The 23745-nt window shown below is 36.1% G+C and overlaps 1 protein-coding gene across 11 annotated transcripts in view; it reads left to right on the top strand.

Moving 5' to 3' along the window:
- Positions 1 to 23745, top strand: part of VPS13B (vacuolar protein sorting 13 homolog B) — a 491427-nt gene that overhangs the window by 406427 nt on the left and 61255 nt on the right. For all 11 annotated transcript variants that reach the window (XM_074815029.1, XM_074815038.1, XM_074815049.1 and 8 more), the window contains 3 exons: positions 863 to 1070; positions 1393 to 1577; positions 18403 to 18599. In XM_074815029.1, coding sequence (XP_074671130.1) covers positions 863 to 1070; positions 1393 to 1577; positions 18403 to 18599 — 590 coding nt within the window. The remainder of the gene's footprint in view (positions 1 to 862; positions 1071 to 1392; positions 1578 to 18402; positions 18600 to 23745) is intronic.

Here is a 23745-nt window from a genome sequence, read left to right as displayed (position 1 = left end):
TAAGTCTTATTTCTTTATTAATTGCTAGTTGTTTCCTTATCTTCCCTCGTGCTTCTGGGCCCTAAAGGACTAAAGCACTTGTCCCCATTAACGTGATTCTCTCAAACAGGAGTTTGATTTGTGAAAAGCAGTGCTGCTTACGAAAGCTGGGAGAGAGGAATGTCTACTTGCTTTTTATTTTGCTATAAAGCATATGAATCTTCTAGACTTTGAATGTCAGTTTTTATTAGATATTTTTCTAAATTTCTGGTTTAAACTTCAAAAAACATTAAACCTTTAAATTTCACTCCGAGAACTTATAGCACATCGAATTCATATGGTGTATATACTCAATATTTGCGTTTGAGATGATCTTTTGTATCTCTTTCTAGTCATCTTCTTTGCTGTGTCACTTACTCAGTTTTTAATGCATTCCAGAATTCGACTTTTGGAGCAACAAGCTCTTTGAACAGTTTAAACTTTGCATCTTTAAGTCTTTTTTCTAATATCTTAAACTGCAAAACCTGTGACCAGTCCTAGCATTATGTACTGCACTCAGCTGTAAGTTCTTGCGCATGACTTCTAAGATCTGTGCTCATCGAGGCAGCACCAATTATCAGTTGTAAGTGGTAAAAATTAATGCTTTCCTTCAAATGATGAAAAGAACAAATTTGCCAAATGGTTTTGTAGAGATTTTTTTGTTGTTCCTGTTCTTTACTTTCACACTAAGGATACTTGCAAGCAATTAAGGTATAAGTAGAGCAGGCTGAAAGCCATATAAAGTTCCTATTGTTTTGGGGAGTTTTTATCCTTTAAAAATGACTAAATATTTGTATGCAATTGTTTTGTCTCTTCTCTTTTTTTTTTTTTTTTTTTTTTTAAGGTTTTCTGGGGTCAAGAGCATTTGAACTGTTTAGTTCTTCTCCAGGAGCTTCTGTGTCAGTACCTTACTGCAAAGGGCAGTGTGGAGATGTTGATATCCAAACATACACACCCCACTTGTTTTTCTACGGAAAGAAATCAGGCCTCAAAAACTGAGCATACTTCAGATGATCTGAGAACAGGCCTGTTCCAGTATATACATGATGCAGGTAAGAAGAATATTATTGCACTCTTTTTTTTTTAATTATAAAGTAAATACAGTAGTAACCTGTTAAAGATTAGTTGCCTATTACAATGAATAACTACGCTTTTTGGAAAAGCAGTTGAAAAGACATCTGCTAGAATGAAAAAAAAATACTTTTTTGATTTCTTTCCATTAAGCTGTAATCTTTTAAAAGTCGGGGAAATTGCTTTTTTATTTTCTCTCCTTTTGATCCTGAGAGGTTTAGTTTTAACTACTTTGGTCTCATAAACCAGCATGTTTCTTTCTAGAAATTATATAACGGATTATAGCTTTCTTTCATTTGACAGAAGCACAAAAACTGCCCGGTGCCTATGAAGTTGTGTTTTACAATGAAACTGAGGATAGTCCAGGAATGATGTTGTGGAGATATCCAGAACCCAGAGTGCTCACTCTTGTAAGAATTAACCCTGTTCCTTTTAATACCACTGAAGACCCAGATATTAGCACTGCTGACCTTGGAGATGTTCTTCAGGTGGGTAATGAGAGTTTTCTACTTCAATTAATAAAAGAAAATGCTGCTATAAAGTGAATTTTTTCAAACTTAGGTTTATTAAAAATGAGCACAAAACAAATGTCAGGAGCTCTACAAAATCAATAGGAGGCAAATTCCACAGCTTGAGCATGCCTTTAATTTTAAAACTGCTTGGGCAAACATTTTAACCACTTAACCTGTAAAGTTTTTCCATGACATAATAAGCTACAACCAAATTTATCAGTTCTGGTTTGCAAGCATGCAGAGTTTTTATTCTGGCCTCCTATGATTTCATCCATCAGTCTTTACTTAAAGACTTCATTTGATTTGAAACTGAAATGTGAGGAGAGACCTGGTTTGAAATTGCCAAGATTCAGTGGAATCATTGAACTCAAATCTCCAATCTGACCATCCTCTCCTGTGTCTGTGATGGCAGATGGCCGTGCTGCTTCTAGTAAGAGCCACAGGGTAGAGAGAAAGAGTCTATTTTCTCTCATTTTGCTTTGAGAGAGTTGAAATGGACAGTCCAGTTTGTGTGAGATCATGGAACTGCCCTTCAAAGGAGGGCTGAGTGCTGCAGCTGTGTGACTTTGTGGCCCCAAAATAGACTATACCTCACGATTACACTGATCCTTCACTCTGAGAATTATTGCTTTCTAAAATACACAATCAGGTAGTTACATTCTCTCCTGTCTAATGTAATTTACCTTTATAAATTCACTTACTCCTTGCATACCTATTTTGATTTTCGCTCAGTTTTAATTTTGTTAATCTCAGTTTCCTTTTTGTATTACAAATTGGATCTGTCATTATTTTTTTTAATTTCAATCTGTGTGTTAACCAGAATACTGTTGTGAGTCAAGGGAAATAAATATCTCTCATTTCTTCCTATTTGTTCAGAAATGTTGAATTATATTTCATTATTGCTATAACGTTAAAAATTGCTTTTAAAATTGAATTATGCACCAATATGCTTTGAGTTATGGATAAGTAGGATAATCTTCCTCAGATAAATGGTATAATGTTATTACCGTGCACATACTGTCAGTGAGATCATGTAAGTGTCCTGCCAATTTCTTTGCCCTTTAGACAGCTAAATGTCAGCTCCTTTCAGTTATATGAAAATTAAAATTAAATGGAAAAAAATCAGCTCCACTTGGCATGAGGTTTGAATCAAAGATCAAAATTGTGTTATTGTATGCTGTCTTGATGACCCTATTAGGTTGCTATGAAAGCCAGCAATTTGCCTTCTTTCAGGATGGTATTTTTGGAGCACAGCACACCAAGTTTTGGTATAATTACATTAAGCTCCCATTATAGATAACAGACATCATGAGCATAATGTGTGCGCTTGTGTAATAATGTGACCCAGTACAGGGGGGAATAGCAGTTACTCTTCAAGTGGGCATACGCAGATGGACTTCTGGTAGCACACACGTTCTTCTGCTTTGGGCTTCCATGCTACAGTCTAGAGAAAAGAAGGTAGTTGCAATCCTCTTTCAGTTCCCCTGTGATTACCTCGGACAGTAAGATAGAAACCAGGAAGCACTCAGCTACCAGTCTTCAGGTTCTGTCAACGTCCACTCATCTTCGTGTAATTCTTCAGATTTGCATTTAATCATATACGTTGATCGCAGAGAACTGTTTCCATCAGTCTCATTTTAGTTTGTGGTCAAGCATCCCTGTATACCTTCCTTTCATGATGCTTTTTACTGTGGCATGCACTCTTCTTAAGGTCTGTCAATTTTATGATTAATTAATTCATAGTAAGTCTTATATTACTGGCTTTCAATTACAAGGGAAGAGATGGAAAATACCAGCCAAATTAGAGGACATCTATTCAAAAACTGTGCTCTTGGGCACATGGAGTACAGAAATGCCTACAAGGGGATCCATATTTTGGTAGTGGGCCATTAGTTATGGCAGTAACTGTTGCCTGGCTCAAGATGGTGATTCATCACATTTTCCAGAAACGGCCATGTACCTACACAGAGCAGCTCCATACAACGTAGATAAACAGCCATTTTAAACATGGACAGCATGCATTCTTTTTATTAGTCTAACATAGATGTGTGGGTGGAATAAGTAATACAGAGTTGATTTTCAAATACTTTAGGTAAACTACATTTACCAAATATTCATCTCAATCTTTAGGTTGATTTAAATTAGTCAGGAGGCCTTTCATCAGCTTCACTTTTTTCCCTATATGAATATATGTCTGTTTCTTAATATACTGTGTATTTAGTGCTTATGGGAAATTCACAAAATACAGAGAAAAAAGACAAAACAACACTTTTATTCACTTCTTCACATTAAACATCAGAGGAACATCTGCAAGCCAAAGACTTCAGCTTTTTTGAAAAAAGGATCTAAATTTAAAGACAACAATGATATTAAAGTATATTAAAAATATGTTTTAAAAACTTCCCCAGGATTGTGTGTATGTTCAAATGCTAGGAGGATGCATAATGTCACCAGCTGTGTTACCAATGTCCATTAATCCTTTACTTCACATAAATCCAAGCAAAGGTGTGTTTCTGCAGTTTGTCTTGAATTAAAAGTTTACCAGTTGCATGTTCTTGCTTTCACAGTAAGTTGCTGTGACATTTCATCTAGCTTTCTAGTTGTTAAACTTTTGGCATATCATTTTAATCATGGGCAGGTTTTAGAAGTCTCTTTGTTTTTATAGCTATTCTTCAAATTCCTGGAAGTTGCAAAAGCTTCACCATAAAGAGAATTTTTCTAGATATTGAAGTTGCATGTCATCCGCTGCAGCCAAAGGATAAGCAAACAGCTTCAGATTATGAATCAATATGAACTATATTGTTTCTATAAAACCTCACCTTTCTGCTATTTCTAGATTGTCCCAAGAGCTTATTTTCTTGTGCTTTTACTTTACTTTCTACAATCTCAACATTGTTGCTTTTATTTGTAGAAAGAAAAGGAAGAACTGATGTTTTTGACATAGCAGGTTGCATTTTCTTTAGTGATTTGAAATAGAAGTTTGATTTATTTGTTTGAAGGAAGTGAGAGGGAATCCTAGATGCACTTGCAAGAAACTGCATCATGATTGTATTTCTTTTGGGAGATTGGGAATATCTGAACTTGTTCTTCCTGTTTATCAGAGATTGCAGCCCCTTTCTATTTAATTTTTAATCCCTCCTTGTCCCATTTTCACATGCTACAAATGTTCTTTGGCTCTGTGTGATTTACTGTTCTTTCAGAAAACTAGCGTTTGATGAAACACCTTTAAACATTCCTGGTACCTCTTCTTAATTTTTTAAGGACTTCCTGTTCAGTGACATAAGGCGTTTCTTATCCTCAGGTACTAAAGCCACTGTCTGGCATCACTTCTAGACCTTTTGACCTGGAGACCTTTTCTTATTTTACTCCCCTTACGTCTATGTCACTGCCAAGATACACCTTCTCAAGACTGTTTTAAGGTTTATATAGTAGTATTTGGAAGTTTATACTAATGAAGAAAGGATATACACAGGTATTATTTTTGGAACACAAAATCGTGTGAAGCAAAACCAATTTACTGCTGTGCTTGCAAGTGTTTTACGTGCATCCTTTTATACCTAACCGGGGGGGGGGGGGGGGGGGGAGGGGCGAAAGTTGGGTTCTGTATCAAGAAAGAGATATGCTATGGATGTAGAATATTCCTCAGTTTTTTATACTGAACATCTCTCTAGTTCCTTGATCAAAACTACTAACTCTTGATTGTTCTATAAGCTTCTGTTTCATTTCTACTAATGATTGCCTGTTTTCCAAGTTGTGAGATTTTTTTGATTGGTGTTTAGACAGCTCTAGATACAGCTAAATATCTTAATAAAGGTCAACGTGAGGTGAAGGAATATACACACAAGAACAGTAGTTTCATGTTCTCATAAGAAGAAAAATTAAATAGGCTGTGTCTTGTCCAAGTAATGTGATAAATACTGCTCTAAACCACCACTAATATACCCCTTGCATAAAGGGGATCTACAGAAAAGACCTTCAGGCAGCAACTCAAATGTTGGTAAAGGTGTACCCTTTTGATCCTGACTACTGCTAAGATTATTTTTAAAACACATGCAGAAGGATAAGCACAGTCCACTGATAACTTCACTTAAGACAGCACACATTTCATAAGAGTGAAGTTAATCCCAGCGCTGACTCCATCTAATGCCATGTAAACCAGGGTAATCCATTACTGTCCAAGTCAGCAAGGGCAAAGGGTAGAATGGTGTTGATGTGAGAATCATATTCACACCTCAGGAGCAGAGGAAAATCCAAACTGAAAAATTTCATGAAATTAATTCAAAAGATAATAAGCAAGATGAAGTAGCAGTGCCACTACTTTAAAATATTGAAGACTGATATTGGTACATCAGAACTTTTAAATCATTCAAGTAGATTGCTAGTAAGAGAAAGTCTTGTGGTTGAAGATAGGTGGATGAGCAACTTTAAAAGCCTGTTTTATCATGTACCTAAAGAAAATATGTGCACAAAAATAGAGAGACAAAGCCTACTGTTCTTGCTCCAAAACAGTTAGTGTTACATTTAGGACACTCTCTTGTGCAGATAATTTCTATAGTAAAAACTGTGCAGATGTTTATAGATTTGTCTCAGCAAGTATTCATGTGTGAAGGCTTAAGGTATGCCTCAGCTTCCCAGTTTAACAGCAAACTATATTCTACAAGGCAACCACCTCATCGGTATAGGGCAACAGGTCTTTTATTTGCTCTATGATGTTCCTGTTTTATGTCAGTTAAAGTTGGAATCTGTTGTTGGCGATGGTTCTTGTGAATCTGTCCATAAAATGTCTTCCACTGAGGACTTGAAGCATGCTAACAGCCTTCAAGCAGAATATGTTTTATAAGGCATATAGAAATGTCTCCTGCAGGAATATCAGAGTTGTAAAAGATGCATGAGCAACTCAGGAACAAGAGTGTGCTAGACAGTCTAAACTGTGCAGAAGAAGGGCTTGATAGTGTCTCTTCTCATGTCCCAAATGATGAGAACATTGACTTGAGCTGGTTACAAGGACAGCTGAAAGAGAGTTTGTGGCTATTTCCTCCATCCTGATTGTTCTAGTTCAGTACTAGTAAGAAAGGAGTAAGAGCAATTTCCGGATAATAGTTTATGGTTATGCAGATAATGTCACTGTCGCAGAGCATAAAGAATAATTGAAGAAGAATATCTTCCACATCATAACAAGGGGCTGTATTTCAGAGCTGTCATGTAATGCTAAGTTCAACCATGCTTGTACAGTTCCTTCAATCTGCCAGGTTGCAGCAGTTGAGAAAGGGTAAGTGTTCTTCATTTCTGTGGCATTTTTACAATTTGAAGGGCGGAGTTGCAGGGAAAAAAATCTGTTACTAATTCAGTAGTGACTTTCAAATTGTACAGATACAATATGGAGTTAGCTACATTTAGGCATTTAAGCTCAAAGAAAGTGCTGTTGGCTATCTGTGCTGTGCTTTTACTATGCATCTAGTTTCCCACAATCTTCCTGTGTCTTCCTGCAGTCTTGAGAATCTTAGATTTACATTTGGTTTTGCTTCTCATTAGCCTATGTTGTTTTACTTTTCTGATTTAATCTGGGCCGTATTTTTATCTTTACCAAGAACAAGGTTGAGAGGTTTGGGTTGGCAGGAGAGAGAGCAAAGACTGGGAGGGGCTCACCAAGATAGGAAATCAATTTGTATGCCATCAAGGAAGTATTCTGCTTTTCTGTGCAAGCAGGTGAACAGAACATGCAAATGAGTTCCTGTACAGCTGGAGGCCTGTTTTAGCTAGTGAACTTCTTACAGAGATGCTCCATGTTTGCCATTGCGTTGTAGAGTTATCTTTCCAATAAGGGATATTGCTGGCACTGTTCCATATCTCAAACAAAAAACTATGTATTGTCACAAGAGCATTTACACAAGTGACCATGGATTTAAAAGGTGGACAAAACAAGATTTGTCTAATCAAAGTGATCATATAATGTGTAATGGTCCCAATTTGGAGCTCTCTAATTTGTTTTATCTGCATCACCAACACAGACTTAAAATTCTTTCACTGGATTGTCATCCAGTGAGAGATACAAGCTGTTAAAGCTTACAAGACAAAAGGAAGATAAGATAATCTATGGCATTTGTTCATTTCTCCATATGAAGTTAAAATAAAATATCTACTGAACCATACCCTGGCCGGTTTTTGTGTTTGACAATGTTTCCCTTGTGTACCTGCCAGGATTCCGATTGCATGCAAGTGTAGTCAGCATTATAACAGCTGATGAAAAGATGAATGTGTGCTGACGTCTCCTTTTTTGGCCTTTCTTCTTTATATAGTGTCCTAATAAACAGAGCACTTATTCCTGGTTTAGAAAAGTGGTTATTAAATTAACCAACTCTCAAGGTCTACTGGAGAAAATAAGGGCAGTGACTATAGTTCTGAGGTTGCAAAGGGTTAGCTGAAATTTAATGAGAAAAGACTAGGTAAATAAAACCACTCTGGTAAAATTCACTCAGAGAATTTGCTGAGATGGTGAAATCTCTTTTAGGAGAACATAAAACATTTTCAGCTTCAGAAGGTGAGGATTCAAAAAATTGTCTGTTGCATTGCCTTACATGCTTTTATGCCTTTTAAATAAAGCGTTGCAGACTCTGCAGTCTGGAATCTGATTTTTCAACACTGTCAGCCAATAAACAGTCATTTTCTAACACCTTGTGGTTGTTTAAACAGTGGCTTAAGGAAGCATGAGCTTAAGAATGACTGACATTAGACCTACTGTAAGTCATTACTCCAGGAAGGATTTGACATGACAGTCAACAGGCAAAGAATTATGATCAATGTCAAAGACATTCATTTTTCCCTTTAACAGAGAATACCTCATTTTTGGCTGGCTCTGCTTTCTTTTTACTTTTCATTCCCTGTTGGGGCTACAGTGTTCAGCTGGGCATTTGAGAATCTGGGAAAAGAGCTTTTTGGGAAACCACAAATTTTATTCATGTTTGATTTATTTCTTACATTCCCAAAGCAACAACTATTTTGGAAATCCAGATGATTTGTGTGTGACAGGTTCATGATTTAAGTTCATCGAGTTATTAGATAATAAGCTGTAAAGTTCAACCATGTTTATCGATAAACCTGTTGGTTTGCAAATTTTTTAATCTACTGACATGCAGTTCAGTACTGTCTTCAAATAATCAGACTTTTTAGATGGATGGTGAAATAATTTGTCTAGCTGTTGTGAATTGCTCAGAAGGCTAGTTTGGTGCTTTGTCTGGGACTCTGCTTTTTAAAACTTACATTTCTTGTTAATTCTACCTTTTGATGTTATTCAAAATTGCTGTACTAGTCATACCACTACTACACATAGACTGTATATGGTATTTTTGTGATCTCTACTGTTTGAAGAATTGCAACAGGCTTGAAATGAAACAGTACAGTATAATTATTGAGCATATCTGATCATAAACTATAACTGTAACAAATGCCTTTTATTCTGATGTAGGAAACTGCTTTCCCATGAGTAGAAGCTGTGTTTACATCCATACATGTGTACAAAAATGGATGCAGGTCATCATGTAAACAGCTGGTCTGTGTAAGAGGGCTGTAGGCTTGCTTGTAGCCTCAGCCACTTAAACTTCAGATGATCTGGATGCAAGCAAGTTTTGTGATGCTGGGAAGTTTTGCACATGTTTGCCAAAGTTAAGACTCTGACTATTAATTATAAGTATTGCCTTCATTTTCTTGCAAGGAAGGAAGTAGGGGCTAAAGGAGTTGCAGTGTTACACAGTAAGTCTTAAGCAGATGTTGAAACAGAGCCCATTCTTTTTAGGAATTCCGGCTTTAAATGTTATTTGTGAATTTCCTTGCCTGAAAGTAGGATTATCTCAGACTTTACTATTTTGTTACTGTATTTTGTGTGTATAATCTTAATTATTTTGCTGTGTGATCTTAGTGTTCACTGCATCGAGATGAGACTGTATCGTTTGGCCTACAGTTTCTGTGCAGTCTGCAGGGAGTTAAGCGTAACTCGTTGGGAATGTTAATGGAAGTTGTGCATAATTTGCCTGTGCATCACACTGAAATTTACCCTTTGGCGTTACTGAGCCAGTGAAAATTCTACCGGGTGCCAGAGGACTGACGAAACCATCAGATTATCTTAATGACAGATTTACACTCTCCTCGTGTTCTGTACTTTTCAGATTTTGTAACTCTGATTTATGAAACTTTGCAAACCCAAGTCCTTCCTGCTGTACGCTGGTCTTGTGGCACTTCTTGTAGGAGTCAGGCTTTACTGTGGTGAGAATATGTGGTCAAAATAGCCTGTATACTGAAAATTGTGCAGTACTTTATGTATTAATAGACTGCTACCCTCAATCCCAGAGGTGACTGCACTTCAACAGCATAGTGCTTATATTATTGATAAATACTGAAGCTTAGAAAATGCCTTAAATAAAATGTGGAAGATTGCTCCTGTATCAGAAAAAGAGAATAAGGAGTATTGCAAGAAGTAGGTAAGTCCCTAACGTAAGATCTCCTACCTATATACTTTTGTTTCTCTGTATTTGCAACAATAAAGACCCTAAAAATTAAATTAAATACTCGCTTTTGCAAGCAAGTGATCTTCACGTAAACTCAGTCTCAAGAGGAATGACAGTAGAAAAAAATGGGTTTGACACTTAATAGTACATACATTTTTCTGTTTAAAGAGTCCTGCAGAAATCTTCTCAGTTATAGCATAGCGCTATTCTGTGCTTTCTTAACAAAAGCTGTTAGTGTGTTTAGAATAATTTTTCCATAATGAAAAAAACCAGTATCTGTGACAGATTACATTACTATACACACCTGCATTTGCTCTGAACCTGCTAGCCTGATAAATTGATAAGATAAGTTAGTCACATGTTGTTTTAAAAAGGCAAAGAACATAGTTCCTAATAAAAGAATGCTACATATTTCTTCTAAAAGGTTAAAAAGCATTTCTCAGGGCTCTTAAATTACCATATTCTGATACCAAGGGAAAATAAAACCTGGGCTTAGAGTCTTGTTTGTACTTAGAGGGCTTTCCGGACAGGAAGGCAATCTTGATGCAATTCAGTAAGCCACAATACCAGTGGGGCATTACAGGTGAAAAATTTGCAGCTGTACCCCTCACCACAATGTATTACAACTGTACAGTGGAATATTTCCTGTACAGAAATAGGGCTTGGTTAACTTTGTTTCCCAAGAGTAGATCACATTAAAATGTTATAAAATCATGATTTCCTGCATTTGAATACTTGTGGTTTCTCAACTGGTTCCAATATTACAAAGGGTTTTTTATAGCTTCTATTAGTTGAAGATGTATAGAAGCTTTTTTCCAAAGTCAGCTAAAAGGCAGTTATGTATTTTTAAAGAACAATTTCTCTTAGAAGGCAGGAGTTTTCTTTCACATCTCTTTATTATACACTCTATTTAATATTTATTGTATAAACTGAAGTACGGATGTAAATTTTAATAAAATGAAATAAATATGCTAATAGGACCATAAATAAATTTGTTAAATGGGGTTGAAAGAGCTAAGGTATATGTAATTACTCAGAAAGCAAAATACTAGTTATTTTCATTATTCAACCAAAGACCTCAGTACAGATAGGGGAAAAAATTAAATTAAGTAGATATTGCATATTCAATTCTAAAGTGAGTATTTATAATTTAAATATCCTAGCTTTAGGACAAAATTTGTTAAACCAAATTCAAAAAGAAGTGAAACAAATTCTGTGAAGAAATTACATGGGATAATATTGAAAAACTTCCCCAGTTGTGGTATCTGATTATTCCTGAGTGTTGAAAATTGAGAGTGCACCATAGTGGAATAACTTTTACTGCCCAAAATATACAGGTACATAACACATCAAAATGGTGTCAAAGTACAGAAAACCGTAATAAAATGACAAAGGAGATTTTGCTGTGGGGACAGCAAATACTTTGTACAGCTAGAATGTTTTTAATCCTAGTACTACTGCTAATCCTAATACTACTAATACTAGGCTAAATTTTTACCTCGATGTAACCACCCCATCTTTTTTTTTTATTTGGATCTTCATGAAAGGGGAAAATTGGTGGTCTGTAGCTGTGCCAGGAGAGGCTGTTTTCCACACTGATATGATACAGTCTTAGCCCTGAGGAAGGCTAAAAAATGTTATCCAATGGGCAGTTCAGTTTGTAGCATGATTTCACAATGTCAGTCACATAAGGTAAACAGGAATGTGGCTGTTGAAGTATCCTACAGTTGTCAAAAATGTTGTTCCACTGGTCAGATTAGATTGTGTGTGAACAAGCATATTACAGAGATTTTATTCTATTTATTATTAATTTTCTTTTAAGCGTATTTCCTACATAATATATTTGTCTACAAGGTTTTTTTGCTATTTTTATACAAATAATACTTCAAATTCAAATTTAAAAATAATGTTCTTGGTAGTTACTGCCAAGAATTTTTCCCTAATAAAAATCTAAATAAAGCTTTTTATTTCCTACTACTGCAACTTCTGTTCACCTAATGGGAGAATTGTATTTTTAAGGCAGTTGGCCCTAAAACAGTAAAATATCCTAATAACAGAATAGCTTTATTACAGAGCAATCAGTTTATTCATGCTCAGGAAGCTGGAGTTAAAATCTCAGCATGGGTTGGCGTCTGACACAAAGTACTAGTTTGTATTGTATTCTGTCTCTCATTCACTTAGGTGGCCCTGCTCAGAGAAGATAAAACACACACACGCTTCCTGTCTTCTGTGTGCATTTTCTTGTACAGTAGTTGTTTCTGGAACAAGAATAACTTCATTTCCAAGAGGAAGCGCCCACCATCTGAGGGACTGAGATTGAAGAAATGAACATTCATTCTGTAGCAGCCTATTTTCTAGCAAAAACATGAATCAAAAGGAAACATTGCTGAAAGCAACATTAAAGCATGTTCTATGTCCAGTATTTAAGTAATAAAACAGAAATATTTTATATATCCTTCATTCAGCAACCTCAAAGCTGTAGGCAGATGGCTGTAGCTTTTTCCCAGAGACAAAAAAGATGTTTGTGAAAAAGATGGGATTATCTAAGAAATTGAGATATTTTAATTATTTCTGTCCTAGATGGCAGTGATGTCTGTGTCTGAGATCTGTTGGCTTTATGACAGTATGTGTAGTGAATAATAGGTATGATCATTTATGGTAACATGACAGCTTGTGGAAGTGCACTGGTGTTGGCCCTCTGGTCAGCTCTAGAAACATACTTAGTGATAAGTTGTGTGCACCCAGGCTTTTCAAGTCCAAATTAGCTAAGTAGTCGAAAGCTCAGAGGATAGCATCAGGTCACAGGAAAATCTAGAAGCATGTTGTGATCATGAAAGCCTTTACAAAGCACATATGGATCAACAATCATTTCTCTCCCATTGTGTCCTATTATTGCACAGAACCTTAAGGGGGAATAAGGAGTATCCATGTGGTCAATAAGGTACACAACACATGGATGAAAAAATTAATATGTAACATAGCATCTGTAGCATTTCTTGACCCCTAGTTTCCAAATAGGAATTAAATGATTCTGGTACAGATAATGTGCAACACAATATCCATCCCTGGAGGTGTTCAAGATACCCACCAAGATACCATCAAGAGGTGTTCCATACCCATCCCTGGAGGTGTTCAAGAGTCGGGTCGACATAGCGCTGAGGGTTATGGTGTAGTTGGAAACTGCCAATGCTAGGTTAACGGTTGGACTAGATGATCTTCAAGGTCCTCTCCAACCTAGATGATTCTGTGATTCTGTGAATATATGTTGAATAAGAAAAAACATGATCTATTGCATTGTAGTGCATTAGTGGGAATACTTCATGTTGGTTATCAATACTGTCTTGCTGATAGGTTAACAACCGTGCAGGAAATGACCTGAAGGAGGCAGGTTTTAAGACTTTTTTGAGTTTCTTTTTGTTTGGGGTTTTTTGTGAAACGCATATCATAGAGGTTTCAGCTCTGCTCCAGTCGAGACAGGTTCTATTTGTAGAGGGCTGATGTATGTTCACAGGGGTGATTCTCATAATGTCTATCTTTGTGTAATATATATGAAGATTTTTTTCTTAAAACAGAGCAAAACAAGTGATTCACAGAGAACAGAAAACCACACTCTCCTAATTCAGAAGATTTCTGCTGCAAGGCAACTATTTCAGCTGAGCTGTTTCTTTGTGTCCTGTACTCAGAAGGGGCAGGGCTGGAACTGTCATTCGAAGGCAACTGCTTTCCTTGCTATCAGAATTTGCTAATACACTGTTTTCATTCTTCATCAGAACAGTGCCACACAATTTTCAGATCTCCCATGTCTGTATTCCACAGCAGTGAAGAGAAAAAGGAAGAACCTTCAAATTTTCTGCTTTGTTTTAAATGTGTTTATCTTATTAACTGTTTTTGTTTTAAGTACTTAGAGTTTAGGCTGTTTCATGTAGCTTTTCACTCTACTTCTGATCTCTGTTAATGCTGCTGAAAAAAAAGCATTTGACTGCTGTTTTGCTCTCTGTTGCTATAATCATAATTCTAAATAAGTGTTTGTGCCATAGTATGTGGTTTTCTTGCAAAATGGAACTTGGAGATTCTTGGTTAAATCTTGGTTAACTGAGCCTACAGTTAAATAACAGCGTTTTGCACATGTAAGCGACAGGAGATGCACATTAACGGTTCTGTTTGCATTTCACAGGTGAATAAAATCATTGTAATTAAAACTTTCTTTGAGGGTAGGAAAGAAGACAAAACGCTATGGAGAAGTGTCTGTTGAAGAAGCATGCTTGTTTAGCAAAGAAGTTTGTGGTTAGACATGCTTTGTTAGTGTTTAGTTTTATAGAGGCAGCACCAGCGGTCACATTTTCTAAGAGGTAACAATTATCTGAATTACAGCTTAGGTTTTATTCAAATATTTTAAGGTAAAAGTACCATACTTAATTCTACATATGGGGAAATTTTTGTTGCAGCTAATTCACTTATTCCCACTGCCTATGACTCAGTTCTGGCGTTATAGCCCATATCCAGGCTTTCACAACTGTTATTTTTGGCAGCTAATATTGCCCAGAGCTACCATCTTTCCTTAAACTTATCCAGATCAGGCATTAGTAATAAACCCCCTAGAACAAATAAAGCTAGATATGTAGGAATCAAAGATTCTAAGTCAACTAAGTCTTTTGCAAGCTTCAAACTGGAAAGTTTACAGTTTGGACAGTCCCAAAGCATGAGCTGTATTTTGTATAGGCAATCACATAGTGTGTCTTTGACTTTTTACTTCTAATGTGCAGCTGATGCCTTGAAACATACTGTCTCTTGCTCTGGTAGATTTCTTGACATGTTGCAACACAGTTAGGAAAAAATGCATGAGCAAAAAGAGGAATAATCATTTCAACATGCTTACCAGCCTGCTTTAATTGTTAGGTGATATGTTCTTTCTGGCTACTCATATGAGTAGTTCTGGCTGAGTCCAGTGGTCATTCCTGTGCTTTTCCAAATTCTTCATATTTCACTTAAAAGGTTACTATGAAGTTCCTAAAAGGCAAATACACTATGGTAGGTTATACCAGAGCCTGAAGAGGAGTTACTCCTTCTTTATGGTATAATAATCGCTTTGATCATTTTACTTTGCCATCTTTTTGTCAATATAAGTTTCAGTATTTCTACCACCTACTGAGTGGATAGAAATATTGAAGTAGCTACTTTTTTTTTTTTTTCCAACCAATATATATGAAATCTGTTTTGTTTTGTTTTGTTTTTTTCAAGTTTCACTCTGGCTTTATTTTCAATCTTTATTTTCTGTCTCTCTATGTTATTTGCCTCTAGCTTTACTGATAGTTTTACATTTTTCATATAGTAGTGCCACTTATGAAAATCCTTTACTGTGCTCTCTAACTTGTTCTTCCAGCTCATTAATCTTAGTGGGAATAGAATTCATCACCTTGCTTAGACTCTTTTAAAATGCCCCCTACTTGCTTTCTGATCCAGTTTTGTGAGATTATAATTAGGGAGACTTGCATATTAAAAGACTTCTGTTGCACATATGTTACTCAACAACGTTGAAAAGAAAAGGTAACTTAGGTGTTGATAGGCAGTAAGAAACAGAAGACCAAACCAAGTATTCCAATATATTGAATCAGGTTCCTAAAAAATCTCAAGGTACTTTAAGGACTGAGATTTTTAAATATGCAGAAATAAATACTGCTGTATGTAGAACTACCTGTGCAACCATGAAAGGCTGCAACCTTTTGTCAGAAATTATACAGATCCTTTTGTAATGATACAATTCCAAGACTTTATGCTATAGGAAATATGCCAAGTATTGCAATATTTTAAATAAAATCAAATGTTTTATCACCGATGGAGCCTGTGGAGGTTTAGAAAAGTATGTGAGTGTGAATGACTCCACAATGTAGTGTGAAAGATAGCGAGTGATGGAAGTTGCTGTTTATGTGTTCATAGTTAACATAGGAGAATTCCTTGAATATATCCATAATTGAAGGACAGTAACATTGCTGTGATACTGCAATTTTGAGTGTTTGTCCACAGGCATTAAAGGTTAAAATAATTCAACACTGAGAAGTTTCGAAGAAATCTAAAACTCTATGACACTAAGAGCAAAAAGAATAAATATAGTGTGACTTTGAAATATGGCTACAAACACAATAATGTAATATTTCATATTGCTGTTGTTGTGCACAGCACCATTGTAGAGTTAGCAACACAGAACCAAGAAAGATGATTTCTGGGTCATCAGGCCCAGCCTCCTCTCATTGAGGCAATGCTTGTTGCTGTCTCCATCTTATTAACAAATGAAGCTTTTAAAAGCAGCTGTCGTGAGCACCAAGGCTGTCCTGGAACCCCCCTGTCTTTTTCTGTTTGGGTTTCTAGCATCACACTTTATTCATAAAGCAACTCATTTTTGACCCATAGTTTCTGTAGACCTTTCCCTCTATTAACTGTTTCTCTCCTGAGGTGTCTGGGTAAAGCAATAACATTCCTGCATTTGGTCCTCAACTCTGCACAGATCCCAGTGTGAGTTAATAGTTTTAACATGAATTGGAAATGTGTGCCATATTCCAGATGAGGTCCCACCGGTGTCTTATACAAGTCAGTTAATATTTGTCCCTCACTTTTGGAAATATCTCACTTAATGTCTCTCAGGATGACATTTGCTTTTTCAAGGCATCATCATACAGCCTCATAATTTTCCTGCTCACATTTACATATCTTCACCATTTCCAATTGAATATGCAGCTTATAAACAAATGTGTTGCTATCTTTACGTATATGATGTTTGGTTTTTGATGTTAAATAAATCCCTTTTTCTCAGACTCTACTCTTTGAAATTAAATCAGCGCTCCTGATTGATATTGCTATGCTACTCTATGTTATATATGTTACTGGCATCAGAGTTTTGCTGGCACTGGTCAGATGCCTTTTTTTCTTCCTCCATCCTGACCTAAAAAAAATTTTAGTGACTGTGGTTACTTTTTTCAATCTTCAGGTATCATTGTGACTTGACAGATGTAGTAAAAATCCATGTTTCAGGCTCTGTGGTTCCACATGTTAATTCTTCCAGCATTCTTTGGTGATTATGTTCCCTTGCCCTCCCCAGCTTGAACCACTGAGCTCCCTGAATTTTCCTTCTTAACCTTCATTCCTGTTAATTAATGAGCCTGCTGTTGCCTCCATGTACATTTTAGTCCTTACTGAGTAACAAGGAGCAAATAGAGATTTTTCTAGCTATGCCTAGATTTACTTGCATCTCTACCACATTCTTACTTTTTTCCTGGTTATTTATATACATATGTCTATACACAAGACACACAGGGATAAAAAAGGTAATAGCACATACACATGCATTTTTTCTACTGTATACTTTATGTCAACTTGACTTTTTTTCTTGAGCATGCACAAGTGCCATAAGTGTGTATTTCTGTATCTTAATTCTAAAATCTTCATATCTCACTGAGTTTGCATTTGTTCTAAATTCATATTCTCATTCACTTTTATGCTATTACCAAAAAGAAAAAGGTGGCCTAAGACACAACCCTTTAAAATCTATGCTTTTATTAAAATTTGTTTTCTCTTGTCTTTAGAAATGTTTCTAAAAACATTCTCTCCAGTTCAGTGATGCATCCAGGAATAATCCAAGTAGGTTATTTACAGATTTAAAATTAGGGATGTGATTAGAGAGAAGCCACTATATACTTATTCGATTTGGGTTCTCAAAATCACACAGTTGTCTAAATAGCATATTCCATGAAAGAAAGGATCATGTGATACAAGTACTTCGTGATTTGTCCCAGCATTTTTATTCATGTGTTGGCCCACCACAAGGCATTGTGTTGCCGATCATCATTTTTACTCTGACTCTTTGACCATTTTAATATGACAATAAATGGGTAATTAATAAATTGATATTTTGTTATGTAATAAAATTAAAGGAGCTAGTTCAAGCAAAAAACTTGTTTAATGATTAAAATGTCCTTGATACCATGATGTGATGACATCTGATGGATTTTTTGGCTGCATAATACAAATAATTATTAGTTGAATTGTCTTTACTATTCTTGGGTACTGTGAAACAAGTACCTATTTCTTTACCAAGTAGGAGAAAGTTTTAAGTGTTATACTGCAATGACATTCTAAAAACATTTTAATTTAAGTCAAGACAGAACAGAATCTGAGTAATAGTTATAATTCTGATTTTCTATATGACATCTTACTTTTATTTAGTTTAGTTCTGCACTTTTAGCATGTACAGTAAATCCCGTTATATTTGCAATCAAGCATAAATTAATTATGCCTTCTTCCTTTTATCACAGATTCCTTGCAGCTTGGAGTACTGGGATGAGCTTCAGAAATCATTTGTTGCATTCCGGGAATTCAGTCTATCAGAAAGCAAAGTCTGTGAACTACAGCTGCCCAGTATCAACTTTGTGAATGATCAGAAAGAGCTCATAGCTTCCGATCTGTGGAGGATTGTCCTGAACAGCAGTCAGAATGTGGCTGATGACCAAAGGTAATTTTAAAGGAGGAGGGAAAAACAGAAATCTAATGCTACACTCTTGAGAGATCTTTTTCAAGAGACTTAGGAAATAAGATACTGTTTTCATATGCAGTAAGAATAGCTGGTCTTAAATGAGCTTCAGACTGTAGTTCACCTTCACGTAAGGGCATGGAGCGTGCACAAAAAGAGCTCCCTCTTAGATTTATAGGCAGCCTGGCAGCATCATACTCATCTATTTTCTGAATACAAAGATTACTGAAAAGTGAAGACAAACAGGCCATATCCAGAAACCTCTTAGCTGCACAAGGCAGTAGAATTAGCTAATGAACAAAAGAAGGCTGAGGCACAATCCATTGTATAACGTAGTAGTAAACATTTTCTTCCATGCACTCCCCATACATCACCTTTATTCTGTCCTCAGCGGAAGTCAATGACTAAAATAAGCCATGTCTATTTTAAATATGTTAAACAAAACTTTAGTACTTCAAAAGCATTACATTATTATTCATGCAGCTTGCTTACTATGCTAACAGTAAAAAAATTTAATCAGTGTTTTCAAACACTGGGGATCCATTTTTCATTATGCTTACAGCTGGAAACAATGTACAATGACAGATATTCACTCTATTTGCATTCATTTCATTTTGTTTAATATGTAGACTAAGAAGAAATGAGTACAAGTTCTCTCCACAAACAGCAGTGGAATTGCTTTCAAAGACCTTCTTAACATTTTATAGTTAGAGCAAAAAACCCAGGATGACCCTGTTGGATCACTGGTATTTGCTGATTGTTGCTGCCTGTGTATGAACACATGCTTGAATTAGTGTATAGCATGCACACATATGTTACATGAAGCTACAAAATTCAGAGAAATAAGGAAATACAAACATGGCTAACAAAATCAATAAAGAAAATTAAACATCTGGTTTCCATTAATAGTATCAGGTTGGAAATGATTTCTTGATGTTAATTGTGAAAGAATGCATTTTCATCATTGAGAAGTTAAGTGTTTTAGACAAGGTTAATTCCTCTGAATGTGGGACCTTGGCAAAATTGCCTTCCTGGTCAGCTTAACACCACAGAAATGTGAACTCGGTGGGAACTGAAAATGAAGTAGTGAAATTTAGTAGATTTTTTTCATCAAGGCATTTGGCACTGTTACCATGTTTATTGTTTTCTGCTCAAACAGTGTTCGTCACTACATGCAATGTTTCATTCAGGGAACTCTGATAAGCTAGTGAGTTGGAATCATTCAGAAAGAGTCTAGGGTTAAAATGAAATACAAATAAGTAAAAAGCAATATAAAGCCAGTTTGGTTATATTCCAAAGTTATATTCCAGGTTATATTCCCTGCCTCAGCAGCAGTTTCAGATAGAAATTCAAACTCCTTCTTTATACAAACTTCAAACAAGGTTGCACTGCAAGCTTTCTTAAGGATGACTGCAGGAAGGACTGGTGTGGAAGAAGTAGGTCCCGACCAGCCTGGAATGACCCTTCTCAGAGAAACTTAACAGGTCAGAAAAAGAGCAACTGTTTCTGAGAGATGAGTCTTTGACCTATGGTGTTTGAGGCACACTGTCACTTTCTTGGAGACAGAGCAAATCGTGCCAATCACGTGTCACTGACCTGGAGATTTTGAGACAGTTCACAAGCATTGAAATACATGTAGTTACAGCTACAGAACAAGTTTTAAGGTAACTGTTAAGCCCCAAAGGATCATGTTTGGTTAAAGGGAAGCCTTGTTTAGGAGGTGGTGACAGATACTGTGAACCTGCAGGGAAGGCCAACCTTTCTGGACCACTAGTAGCATATAGGAAGTCCATGTTGGCAGTAACTTTGCTGAAACTGTGGCTTTGTCAAGCAAACATACTGCTACCAGTATGGATAGTTTCTTGTGACCAAGCATTCTAAAATGTATTCTGGAATCTACTTGACCAAAAAATGCCTAACTTTTTTGGTTTTGAGAGAGAGACTGCCCCGTGTCATGGTAAATTTCAATGTTAGGCTTGTGCCTAAAGCAAGAGTTTAACATGAGATCTTATAGACTTGCAAGAAGAGCTACAGGAGCTGTGCTTAAAGCTAGTGCTGAGTGTTAGACCAGGGAACTTCAAGGCTGAGGGATCTGCGAGTGAGAGCGAGAAGCAGAGACTGTATAAAAGTTGAATCTCGGTTTTCCTGGAGACTCATGATGGTGTGACGTTAACTGCATGCTGTAACTGTGTGACTGATTAGCAAATTTAATTCACTATTAATTGTACAGTAAGTCTTGTTGCAGTTTATTTTCTTAGTTTGATCTTCTATTTTGGGTCAGACTCAAACAGCTGCCATATGCATGCAGCTGCTGTTCAATGATAATTTTTCCTTCAAATCACACAGGGGTTTTTTGTGGTAACCTCTATGATATGCTAATTATTAATACCAGAGGGCTGATCCCTTGTGTTTTAAGTACTTTATTACTGATTCCTAACATCAGTTATAAAGTATGAAACTTATGTGGCTCGTGTGACAGGGAAACAACAAGGTTTGTGAGAAGATGTGGATCCAGCTGATATGTTGAGCAGTAGCTGGCAGGCTGAAGTGTATCAACCAATAATGAATATGGGAATATGCAAAGATGTCATGATCCAAATCCTGTGGTATGCAAGCTCTTTCTGAGATTGATCAGGAACTAATTAGAAGTGTAAAAATCAAGGCGTTATCTGGTTAAGGACATAGTATTTATGTGTATGTTGTTTATTTTTAAGAATTTTGTAGATCACTCATTGTTCAATGAATGTATAAGGTTTGAATGAACATTTATGAATGCTTATTCAATGAATGAGCAAATCTGAAGACCTACGTGAAATAATTTAGCATCCCCTTGGGGATTTAGTATAGTGTCTATGAAAGGAATCATATATGGCAAAATTGACTGTTTATGGAAGACCTTAAAATAGGGGAGTTAAAGGAAATTATCATAGAATAAATTATTTTTATAAATTGCATTTTCATGTTGCAGGACTAGCAAATTATAATTAAAGTTGCTTTTATTTAAAGCTCTGTTTTGTTGGTGACACACTAAAGCCCCTCCCTAGTTTGGCTGGGAGGGGTCTATCATTCTTTGTTTAAATGGGTTACGTTACAAGATGTTTTATATATTTGTGCATCTCCTGTGTAATGTAAACAGTATTTTTATAATTACTGACATACTAATGTGAAATAGTAATTGAAAATGCCTTAAGATACAAACCATGAAACAAGTACAAAAACTTTTAAATAAGCCCTAAATTGCTACTTTTTAAAAGTTAAAGTGAGGAATCATGATCACGTTTCTTGCTAATTGTTTTAGCTTTTATTCAAAGTAAATGATGTACTGAATTTTGACCTCTAACAATTTGGGTTCAGACCAGCATTTGAGTCATAAATTAAATGAGTTAAGTGGTCTCTTTCTTCTTCCCAGTGGATATTTTCCCATGTTGCGGTTTCATCACAAATGGCAGTTTTGGTTTAAGTATTCCACTCTTAAAATAACAAGAATAATGCAGGTCACTGTTAAGTCATTGTTCCCAGTTGCCATATATTTAACTTGAACTGCTTTGCATGATGTGAAACCATTATACTTTATAATATATAATGACTTCAAATGTAGGTATTTTCCATTTTAAAAATCCTGATATTTCACAGGATTAAAAAAAATAAATAAATTTCTGATATTAAAGTCAGGTCAGTTTTATTTAGAATTTCCTCTGGTTTTGATACACCCATCCCTCAGCACGTTGCACCAAACACAAAGCAGTAGAAGCTGGTTATTCCTTTTCTCCTTGGCTGAAAAATTGTGGACAGTCCACACTGCATTTTGTAGCAGCCAAGGTAATGTGGGATCTTTTTGATATTGTATTAATTTGATGCACAAATTTTGATTTCACAATCAGATCTACCTCTGATATTAATGCTCCTACTGTTGTTCACCAAGACTTAATAGAAAGTTTCCTGGGTTTTCAGCTAACACCACTTTATTTTCAGTTTGTGCACAGCAAGTGATGAAGGACTGTGTCTTTGATTTCTGTGCTTTATGCAAGGTAAAAGTAGAAAGTAGCAGTGCTAAAGGTCTGTCAGAAGTCTACCTAGGCAAAAATTTTAAATGGGATTTAATTTAAGATTGGAGGGTGATGGTAGTGATTGTAAAGACTACAGTCTCTCTTCTTCTCTCTGTAGGGTGACTTTCCCTTCTAAAATGTGCTTTAGCTCACATTGTCCTGCTCCTCTCAGGCCTCCACTGCCAGTGCTTGACCCTCCCTAGCATAGGAGAGGGTGCAGGGGCAGTTCAGTCCCAGGGAGAAGCGTTGTCCCACCCTCATTTGCTGTTTCTCTCTGGTTAGTTTTTTAAGGATGTGGTTGGACTCTGAATTTTGTTAGGGAATCATTTCAGTGGTGGGCCATTTTGGTTCCTAAGGTTACTCTCCATGAGGAAACAAAAAGCAGTTCTGAATCTTTTTGTTCCCAACATTTTAAGTTCCAGAATATTACCTCCTCTTGGTCTGCTGCTTGTGGGGCAGAAAAATGAGACCAAAGTATGGCTAAATGCTTTAAATAATTTCCCTGGTGTGAAGCTCCTGCCACATTTCCTGCTGCATCAGTCATGTCATGTTGCCCTGTAATCATTGTTGTTATGAGTGAGAAATGACAAAGGTCCCATCACAGTAAAATGCTCGATAAATAAAAGGCAGGTATATAAAATTTGACTGAATAAGAATTTGGAGGGTTTTGTTTGTTTTTTTATGAAAAAATCCATTGCCAAAAAAAGTATCTAAGGAAATAAAAATGCCAAGTCACTGATAGGTAATTTACAGAATAGGTTTCTGAAGAACAGTTTATAATTTCAGAATATACCTCAAATTTCAGAAATAAATGTCCAGAAATAAATTCTGGTGGATTTGCTTCCATGCTTTGTTCCAACAATCTAAGGAATATCCATGGCAGAGCAAAGAAAAGCATCCCATTTCTCTGACTATAGTCCAGTCCCATAGATGTTTTATCATGTGAACACAAAGAATAATTTTATTTCCAAAGATGTCAGTTCTCAAAAGGCCTACACCATGTTTGAAGTGTAAACAGGCATTTGAAGAGGTAAAGCAGCACAGGAAAGCAGCTAAAAATCTGATCAAGTGATCTATCTTTC

Source organism: Strix aluco, chromosome 1, assembly GCF_031877795.1.
Source record: "Strix aluco isolate bStrAlu1 chromosome 1, bStrAlu1.hap1, whole genome shotgun sequence".
NCBI lineage: Eukaryota > Metazoa > Chordata > Aves > Strigiformes > Strigidae > Strix > Strix aluco.
This window is presented reverse-complemented; position numbering and strand designations above follow the sequence as displayed.